This window comes from Anomaloglossus baeobatrachus, chromosome 7 (assembly GCF_048569485.1).
Source record: "Anomaloglossus baeobatrachus isolate aAnoBae1 chromosome 7, aAnoBae1.hap1, whole genome shotgun sequence".
NCBI lineage: Eukaryota > Metazoa > Chordata > Amphibia > Anura > Aromobatidae > Anomaloglossus > Anomaloglossus baeobatrachus.
Window position 1 is genome coordinate 123,878,890 of NC_134359.1, and position 11,072 is coordinate 123,889,961.

Sequence of the window (11,072 nt, forward strand, 5' to 3'; positions counted from 1 at the left end):
GATTGGTGGGGGTCACAGGAGTTGGAACCCCAGCAATCGGAAAGTTATCCCCTATCCCTTGGATTGGAGTTAACTTTGAAACTTGAGAACACCCCTTTAAGTACGAGAGGTCAATTTCAAAAGACTAGATAACTATTTCTAAGATTAGGTGGATAATACAAGTTCTGCAAAAACAAACTCGCAAACTTACCATCGAAAGTGAAGCACTTTGGAAATTAAAACATATACACTGGCTACGAGTTGAATATGGAAAAATACTAATATTAAGGTGCATAGAACATATTTTATCTGATGAACATGTGGTAAGTGATGTTAGTTAGCCAAGAATGAACAAACAAATGATTATATTGCAATACACAGATTTTTGATCACTTTCAATGATTTGAACACGAGTCATAATGTCAAAGTTCATTTCTAGTGAATGCATTTTTTAAAGCTTAGTATGAATAAATATTAATCATATATTATGAAGCATAAATGTAAGCTTAAAGAGAAAGTCTACAATTTACAATCATGTATTTTTTAATGCTGTTTCTTATTATCCAATATAATTATAGTGGTCAAAGTTTTTTTTCTGATGAGCCCTGAGTTAAATGATAAAATTCTATTTACATGAAGTAGACTAACATGATATAGGAATGATGTAAAGGAGCTCATTGTTGCAGGCTCGGAAAGGAAACCTGAAATGGTGGCACTGCAGGGGGATAGTTTTATTTTAACACATTTACTGCTCTTAGCCCATCTTTATTTAGAAATCACAAACAGCTCCTTGTGAGATACTACACAGACAGAAAAGTGAGGAGGGGGTGGAGCTCTGCCTCTAGCTCCTCCCACTTCTATCTACATAGAGTCTCATCAGCACCAACTTTCATCTCCTATCTCAGTAATGGGAAAGTCTTCGCTGAATACAGATTTTACCTCAGAATTGAGAATGTTCATAATGACTGATCAATTCTGGCAGAGAACAAAGCAAATTTCTCTGATAAGATATATTACAAGCTGCTTATTTTCATGTACTATTAATTTATGAAATAAAAATGAAAACAATGGTTACACCTTAGAGTAATTTTTCTTCTCCGGTCGGAGCTACAGCTACACTGCTTATTACTGCTGTGTTCCATACTTTTGTTCCTTCTGTGTATGTACATGGGTTAAGAGGAGCAGGATGTGCTTTGTATGGGAGATATAACAGTAGCTTGTTTCCACCCTCTCTGAAATGGAGCTTAGAGAAAACATAAAGAGATGATTAGTGATGAGTGAACAGTAAAATATTCGGGTTTGGTATTGGGGAACCCTAGCATTTTTCTTGAAGATTTCCCATAAAACTGCTCAGGTCCCCATTGACTTGCATTAGGTTCATTATTCATGACAAATACTGGAATAGTACTAGGCATTTGGTACTAATAATCCAAATCTGAATATTTTACTATTCGCTGATCACTAGAAATGATATCTACAAAAGTGAAAACTGCTATACTCAAATAAAGGCCAGAAATGCTGCTATTTCTCATGTACACATAATAGCCTATTATGGAAAGCTACCCAGAATAATAAGTGTTCTTATAGCATCTAATATCCTTGTTGTGGCGATTGTAGGCTAATAACATTTTATCAATTAAGGTGTTGTACTAAGATTTACAAGTGGGTCAGGATTGTATCATCTGAACAGTGTTGCAGTTGAATTATTGTCACTATCCCATGGACAGGTGACAGCTTGTAATCTGCGTGATAACAGCTTGTACTCTACAGCAGTAATTTGGAGTTATGTAAAAAAAAAACTAGTCACTACAAAAAAGGATGTTTAAGAGTGGACATTCACTTTAGCCTACTAAGCAGAGTATTTTACTGTTTTCCAGTAATAGTAGAAGGTTAATATAAGCATTATAATGTAACTGTGAATAATACAAAGTAATTACTAAGTAGTATGGCAGCGCTGGTTCAAAACGCTCGGTGTGCTGTAGAATCTCTTGACATATAGGACAACAGCCCTTTTCAAGTACTTTCTTGTGTTGCCCCATTATCGAAGAACCCCTGACATATTTCTACAGACAAGAAATCATTTGCTAAGAATGTTACACTTTCTGAAAATTTCTCTTGTGAACAGCACTAAATAAACATGGTTTATAAGTGACTTTAGGCTAAAATATACCTTAAAATTAGATACCTAAAATGATCTGTAACATAACAATCGTTCCACAAAAGAACATAATGTAACTAGATACTGTAAAAACTGATGATGTGGTGTACAGTAAAGCTCAGGGTTCACACCTGGTTTAGAATTCAAAATTGAACGTAATACGGGTGATAATTCTTGTCGTGAGATTGTAGTATTTGCTCATAATATCCGATATCCCACCTTCTCTTTCTTTTCTGTAACATAATAAGAGATGGTACTAATTAGAGCAGAAAGACTAACAGAGAATATATTAGAGCAGTAATAAAATAATGTAGCACACAACATGGATAAGAGATGTAAAGCACCAAACATCTGATAATGTAACTGACAGCAATACTTTGGGTATAGAGATTCATCAACAATTCTTGTTTATGGGTGCTTCAATATTTTAATGTCATGCTTAGACTCTGTTCACATGTGCATTAGATATAGAAAGGAAAAAGAAAGAAAAGCAAAACATTCTGAGCTGTTATAAAAAAAAAAGTAAGTCATGGTGGTTACAGACTAAGGCCCCCTTCACACGCACGTGCCTCCGGTACGTGTTTGGCAGTTTTCTCCTGTACCGGAGACACATACACACGTAAACCTAGGTATTCCTATGGTGTCGGACACACGTAAGTATTTGCGGACGGAACGTGTGTCCGTTCCATACTTACGTGTGTCCGTGTGTTTCTCACGCCGACATGTTCGTTTTCTCTCCGGCATCATGGGTGTCACACGTAACACACACGGACCACACGGCGGATATGTTTCATGTGACACGCACCGGAGAGAAGACATGTGTCTGTGAGAAAAAAAACAAAACATTAGTCATCTTCTCCAGCCCTGCAGTCTCTGCCGCTGCTGTCACTTGCTGCCGACCGCCGCTCATTATGCTCATTGAATATTCACTTCACTGTGGCCGGAAGCAGCAGCAGCGGGGAGTCGCAGGACCGGAGACCGAAGATCAGCACCACGGAGAGCAATGCCAGGGACAGGGGAGTAGAAAGTTCCCGTTTTCCGTGTGTTATCACAGATAACACACGGAGAACACACGGAGCCCATAAACACGGGTCACAGAGGGCAAAACGCACCTCTGACACGTCCGTGAAGAACGTGTGTGGTTTTTCACGGACGTGTGAAAGAGGCCTTAGGCTGGATACACATGATGGTATGGCATCTTATGCGAGTGCATTGGATGCGATATGCGCCCACTGTGCTGCCAGCGTGAGACGAGTGTCATGCCACTGTGATCCAATCCTGCGATCAGATCAAAGCTGTGGAGGAGAAGGAATGAGCTGCAGAGGAGAAGGACTAATCTCCCCATCAGATCTCCTCCATTGTCAGCTGATGTGAGTATTCAACTGCACTCGGATATCATAAGTGCAGTCCGATGTTTCACTCACACCCATAGACCTGTATGGATGCGAATGACACGGCTCTCTCTGACAATCGCAGCATGCTGCAACTTTTCACTCATCCAGAATCGGGATGAGAAAAAAAAATGACCATGTGCTCTCCCTCATTGAACAACATTGGTCAGAGTGCAATGCGTCCGAGTCATACGCTCGTGTGAACGTACCCTTATACTCAATAAAGTTCTGCAGGCTCCGCTGGTACCTGCTATACAGGGATCTGGTATTGCTATTTATTTTAGATTTCAGTTTCTATAAAGAGCAGACATACGGAAATACTTCTACAGATGTGAACAGAGACATAGCTTGGGGAAAAATAAGTAGGATGGAGTTGAGGTATCTGTGATCTGATAGGCCGCCACTCAGAAAATCCACCCTGCACTCATGCAGCCAAAACAAATAATGATAATTCAACTATTTCATTAAGTTTTCGATACATGAAATGAAAACAATATTATATTTACAATGAACTGTAAATGTACCTTTCTGTGTTATGCATTTATATAATAAAAGTAGAATTTTTTCTTTAATTAGTCTTTGGATTTCTTAGAATTTCATTTTATCTGATAGCATGCTGTCTAGTGATGCAATCATTCGGCATATTATAACCAGAATTAAACAGTACTATTATTCAGGTATAAAGTGATGTATTCCTGAACTATATCTGTGAAGGGTTCCACCTTACCTTACATAGAAGAATGGCAGTGACTATTAAACTGTACAACAACAACACCGCAAAGACTATGAGCAATGCCCATTTGTACATGTTGTCTTCTACTGGATCCGTTGATTGTGCGCATTGGTATGTCAAATCTATGAAATAAGCAAGAGCCACTGGGTTACATCCATTGACTAAAACAAGTTGACAATTGACTTCCAAAGAAATAGTGATTGATAAAAGTTCACTTGACTTACCAGTGACATAAACAAGAGTTGCATTCCCTTCAGTGGCCCGATAAGGAGGAGGATACATGACTTCCATCCTACAAGAATACAGCCCTGTGTCCTCTGCCTTTAGCCCTGAGATGTTAAAGGTAACATTGTGTGGACTGGGTATGCCTAGACATTTGATGCTGTCTCCAGTAGAAGCAGGTACATATTTAGTGTTGAAAGAGAAAACACAAATCTCAGATATGTGTTTATTTGTTTTCTTCAGGAGACCGAAACGGATCTCTTCAACCATTCCATAAACGCTATAGTCACATATCAGAGTGGCTTCTCCGTGCTTATTGGCGACTATCACAGCTGGCTCAGTCACCTGGGTACCTGTGGCAACGATATATATGTATTCGATAAGTAAAATTAACAGGTTTAAATGTCTTTTATTATGAGAAATTGTATAATAATAATATCATGTACTTCAATGGAGATATGTGCTCTGTATGTACTATGAGATATTCTATTAATAAAAATTACTGAAGCAGAAACATTCCATTTATACAAGATTGTGTAATATGTCCTCTATCACATTTCTTTCACAAGTGCAAAATATTATATCATGTATCTTAAATTCTATTTTATTATGTCATACAATTTCCCATCCCATAAAAATGTTTCTTAACCAAATATAGTCATATCTATGAGAATAAAATGTTATCACTTTATGAAATCAGTAGATTAAAGACCGTTAATTAAAACCAACATTACCTGAATAACAATTTTCCCCCCAAAATGTCAAACCCCATTGCCTAATTCCACCTACCTTCTGACATCCCGTTATAGATACAGATGAATGCTATGAATACTTGATGAAGCATTGTGGTCCAAAAGTAATGTTCAAAGTTTCTTCTTTTTCCACTTATATATATAAAAAAAAAGGTTTATATTTTAGCACTATATGAAGACTAAGGTGCTACTGCATCCATGAATCTTTAAGAATACCTGGATAAAAATTTAAATTCAAATTTTGCTGTCAGGAAATATCTGAGGGTATTGTTACTTTGAAATGAAGTTTAGGGTTCACACATCTACATATATAACCTCAAATCAGAAACCTTTTCACTGTGTAATGTTTTGGGTTTACAAGAAAGGAAGTGGTAGGCTGGAGCCATTACGTATAACGAGAACCACATAAGAGCTGTAAAATTCAGCGCGACCAAAACATGCCTATTAGTATGGAAAATAGAGATAATTTCACACAGTTTATATTCAGCTTATTTTATTCTAGGAACCCAATTTAATATACAAAAGCATATAATGTTAACACTTTATGAACCAACATTTGAAAATAAAATAGTGATTTTTTTTACTGTTCTTAAGGTTTCCAGATTATATGTTATCAGTTTTAATTAAACATTTTCTCAGTTCTAATACTGTTAACTATGCTTAATCTTCGAGCTTTAAATGCCCATTAGCCACCATGAATTTTTCCAATATTACACCATGCATAGAACATTTTGTGCTGCTCTTGAACAATTGCTTAAAGATGGGGATGTGCGGATGTTTGGTTTCCCCGGGTTTGGCCGGACTTTAATTGCAATTTTGGTTTGGAACCTGGACTTGAACCAAATTTCACCTCGGACCCCAAACCCCACATAAGTCAGTAAAGACCCAAACATCTGTGCTATAAAATGGTCATAGTAAGGGCTAGGGAGTTGTAAAAGGTAGCAGAAAAGGGACAGTTGCCCTGCAAACATGTAGATAAAAAATAAATAAAAAAACAGCTATGGCTCCAGACTATTTTTGACATTCAGAACAGGTAAAACAGAGACAACTGTGGACTGCAATCCTCAACTGTCTGCTTTACCTTGGCTGATTATCAAAAATATAGGGAATCCCATGCCATTATTTGAAATTATTTATTTAAATTAAAAAAAAAAAAAAAAAAAAATGGTGTTGACTTTGCCCTATTTTCGATAACCAGGCAAGGTAAAGCAGACAGCTTGGGGCTGGAAATATCAGGTTTTGAAGGCCCATGATTATTTGTCCCTACCAGCACCAGCATTAAAATAGCAGACCATAGCCACCTCACAATGAGGGACATCCATTAGATGCAGCGTTTCTGACTCTCTTTCCGGCTCTTCTTATTTGCCCTGGTGCAGTGATGATTGAGGTAATACTTGTAGACTCAATGTCATAATTGAATTGACAGCTGACCTCTAGCTCAGGGGTTAGTAATGGATGGACATCTATCTGATTCCTCCATTTCTAACCAGGCAAGTATAGAATTAAAAACCACACAGACACAGAGAAAAAAAAAGTTTAGTTGAATAAAGACTCCAACACATGGTCTCATGCACCGATAAATCCTGGAAGTCCCAATCTCATCCAATGGGAAATGAAGACTCGCCTACATGCCCTTGTTCACTGCTTTATTACTTCAAAATAAATCATTGACTGTCCAATATAATACACATAGTATTGTCCCACAATGTTCATCGATTACTATTGAACTTTTCTCAGAATGAGGCTCCAGAGGTCACTGATATTTACGAGCATGTGGGGGAGTTTTTATTCAAATAAACTTTTTTTAACTCTATACATGCTGGTTTAGTAACTGGGTTGTCTTATAAACACCTGTCCATTACTAACCCCTGGGCTTGTTGCCACCTGTCAATTCACAGCTGATATCAATCTCACAAGTATAACCCCAATTGCTAATGCACAAGGTCAATTGAGGATAGCCGGGTAAAGCTCCAGGACTGATGCATCTAATTGACAAAATGGCGCAAAATGGCCAAATAAACATGGGTATGGGCGGCACGGTGGCTCAGTGGTTAGCACTGCAGTCTTGCAGCACTGAGGTCCTGGGTTCGAATCCCACCAAGGACACCATCTGCAAGGAGTTTGTATGTTCTCCCCGTGTTTGCGTGGGTTTCCTCCGGGTACTCCGGTTTCCTCCCACACTCCAAAAACATACAGACAGGGAATTTAGATTGTGAGCCCCAATGGGGACAGTGTTCCTGATGTATGTAAAGCGCTGCGGAATATGTTAGCGCTATATAAAAATAAAGATTTATTTATTTATTTTTTTATGGGCCAATAATAAATAAATCATTCCCAGTAATGGGAATGGCTCAATAAACATGGGCCTTCCCATGCTGATTGTACCAGCTTTCAACTGTCTGCTTTAACTTGGCTGATTATCAAAAATAGAGCGGACTCCATGCTGTTTTTAAAAATTAATTAAATAAATAATTCAAAAATGGCATGCAATCCCCTCTACGTTTGATAACCTGCTTAGGCAAAGCAGACAGCTGAGGGTTTCAGCCCGCAGCTGTCTGTTTTACTTTTCAAATAAAGTCAGGAAGCACACTTCGTTTATTTCATCTTTATTGTTGACAGCAGTGTACTGTCTTCTTCTGCATGCAATAAAGCTCGTTGAATGCTGCGCTGCAGTCCTCAAACAAACTTTATTAGCATACGAACTGTACTCGAACTTGGACACAGACTTTTTTTTTAAAAAAAAAGTCCATGTTTGAGTCCAAGCCCCAGACACCCGGTGCCCAGTACGAACAGCAAATTTTACCATTTGGTTAACTCATCCCTACTTAAAGGTAATGTATCAGCATAGAATGATCTATTGTTTAAGTCAGTATTTCTTTTTTCAACTTTATTTAACATTATCTAAAAAAAATTCTTGTAATTTTCACAATGGCCATTAGGCTCATAATTCTTGTTCTCTACAGATAACTTTCAGCAGTCTCTTTATAATCACAAACAGGATTAGAATAACGGGTGACATGTAGTGGATTTCAAAGGATACACCATTTGCAATATTTGAATTTACAGCTCTCATTTTCACCCTCCCTCTACAATGACCTTTGTCCATGTTAGAACATGCCCAGTTTGAACTTCTATAAAAACAAATAGTGTATAGGGGTGAGGGAGATGTCTGGCAAGGTGCTTTACTGCACCATTGTGCCATTATCACGGTAATACTGAACAATTGCCAGCTTCGTCACCTCCAATATAGTAAAAAAAAGCCTGCTTAATTATGGATAAGGCAGCAATATGCTGCTCACACCATTAGGAGACCAGGCCACTTAGGGGTACTTCTCACATAGCGAGATCGCTGCTGAGTCACAGTTTTTGTGACGCACCAGTGACCTCATTAGCGATCTCGCTGTGTGTGACAATGAGCAGCGATTTGGCCCCTGCTGTGAAATCGCTGCTCGTTACACACTGCTGTGGTTCATTTTTTGGACGTTGCTCTCCCACTGTGAAGCACACTTCGCTGTGTTTGACAGCGAGAGAGCAACGATCTGAATGTGCAGGGAGCCGACGTCTGGAAGCTGCGGATGCTGGTAACTAAGGTAAATATCAGGTAACCAAGCGAAGCACTATGCTTGGTTACCCGATATTTACCTTGGTTACTAGCGTATGCCGCTCTCAGGCTGCCAGTGCCGGCTCCCTGCACACGTAGCCAGAGTACACATCGGGTAAATAAGCAAAGCGGTTTGCTCCGGTTTCCAATCGGTTCCCCGGTTCGGTACCAGCGGGCCACTGCCCGACCACGGTCCCTACAGTTCCACCGGCTGTAATCCCAGCTCCTGCAGGCGGCCACCACCGTCTGCCTCCTTGCCAATGGTGACTGGGCTCAGACCCAGCCACCCAGTAGTCTCTTGGCAGGCCCGGACATAGGACTGCCCGTGAACTTGACTGCTCTGTACCACCTCCAGACTACTCTCCTCCACAACTTGAACTTGACAGTTGTTTTCCCGCCTCCAGGCCTGTGAACTCCTCGGTGGGCGGAGCCAACCACCTGGCTCCGCCCCCCTGGTGTGGATATCAAACCTGGAGGGTGGTGACAAGGGTTTCTTGGTTGGCTGCTGTCACCTAATCGGAAGGGGGGTGTGGTGTTGTGTGTGACTACCTGGGACGACCTGACTAGTCCAGGGCGTCACATTCCCCCTTTGTTTAATGCAGACCGTCCACGGGCTGCCCGTCCATCACCGGTTTATTTTTCTTTCTGTAAAATAGAAAAACGGGAAAAACAATACAAGTATACAATCATTTGTACAATTTTTCAACATTTTTAGCTTTTTGGATCTTTCCTTACGGGAGGCACATACTTAAACGTTACGAACGTCAAACACTTTTATTAACACGTGAACCGGGTCCTCAGTCACCCATCCAAACAACCTAGCCTTGATGCTGCCCCTAAGAAGTGGGCAGCACCCCTTTTCCCCAGTCCAGGAATGGGCCTAGGCGTGTTTAACGGGATGGATGCTGGTTTCACAGTCCTTTCAGAGGCCCCACGTCCAGGGGACCCCTGACTCGTACGATGGCCACCGGTTGTACTGATGGCGAGACTCGGCCAACAGCTTCCCGCAGGCCCATCCTCCAGTCTGCCTCTCCAGAGGTGGTGAAACCGGACGGCCGGTTAAGGGAGGTATTATTTACAAGCCCAATAGTTGTTGGGTGGCCTGCCAGTTCTCGGCCTTGTCTTTAGTAAAAACGGGGGCAACAAAAGTAAAGGTCCCAACGGGGATGGGATAGGAGGGTCCAAGGGGCTATTTACAACACTTAACTCCGGTACAGCTTCCTCCTGCAGCTTTCCCACAGTCCACCACCAGACAGCATGAGCCCCCAATGCCACCTTCACTCACGGGCGACACTGTCCCACAAGACTCCGTTTTCAGCTGCCGGCGGTGCGGGTATGACTGCTTCTCCAACCGGATTCTTTAACTTTGGGGGTTAACTGGAACATCAACAGGCTCCCAAGGGGGACTGACAGTAAGGTAGCCGGGAACTGCTACCAATTCAACTTTCTTCAGAATAAACGCGGGCATGCACATCCGCTCTCCTGCTCAGGAGCCAGGACCACTTGGGTGCCCTCAGCACTGGCTACGACTAGCCTCACATACTGCCGTGGGCCCCACCGATCAGTGGCTTGCTCCAGATCAGCCTGTGTGGGGGACGGGCCCAGCTAGAGTCCCTCCGTGCCGGCTACGACCGGCACCTTCGGTAATGAGGGACCCCGCTGTGACGTGGCCTGCTCTGCTTGGCAGCTGCGTCCCCGCTGTGCTTCAGCCAAGGCCGGGTGTCTGGACTTCTGGGCGAGGGTCGCCTCCATTGCGGCCATGCTCGGTGCCGAATGGGATGTCGTCGGTGGTGCTGGAGCGATAGTGACGGTAAGGCCTGAGGGCCCAGTAACTGGGTCCTCCCCCGTAGGTGGTAAGGCTCCGCTGCCACGGACTGGGGCAGTGGGTCGGTCGGGGCATTGGTTGCGGACACGGGCGACGAGGGAGACGGTGTGGCGGGCGAGAGAAGGCCGGGTCCCTCAGCCACAGCGGCTGATCCCTGGGGGACATAGGGGCGTGGGTCACTGCTTACCCGCTCCTATGAGATTATCTCCACTTCGTGCACCCGGACAGCTGCAGCCAGGCCCTTCATCCCCGACGTCCACTTTTCCAGCATGAAGTGGACTTGGGTCTGGGTCTTCCGACACATCCTTCCCCGTTGGTGTCCAGGAACGTGTTTCGGCAGAGTCCTGGCGTCCCTGCACTCCACACCGCTAGTTACATGTTGCCATTCTTCACCCGCTTCCCCCCCTTGGT

At 42.3% G+C, this 11,072-nt stretch overlaps 1 protein-coding gene across 1 annotated transcript; it reads right to left on the bottom strand.

Annotated features, from left to right (window-relative positions):
- Positions 1-442: 442 nt before the first annotated feature.
- CTLA4 (cytotoxic T-lymphocyte associated protein 4) lies at positions 443-5,353 on the bottom strand. The gene is made up of 4 exons (XM_075318994.1): positions 5,273-5,353; positions 4,486-4,836; positions 4,256-4,383; positions 443-2,370 (listed from the first exon to the last, which is right to left on the bottom strand). Exons 1-4 carry the CDS (start codon positions 5,325-5,327, stop codon positions 2,281-2,283), a joined length of 624 nt encoding a protein of 207 aa, XP_075175109.1. The 5' UTR covers positions 5,328-5,353; the 3' UTR covers positions 443-2,280.
- Positions 5,354-11,072: the final 5,719 nt, after the last annotated feature.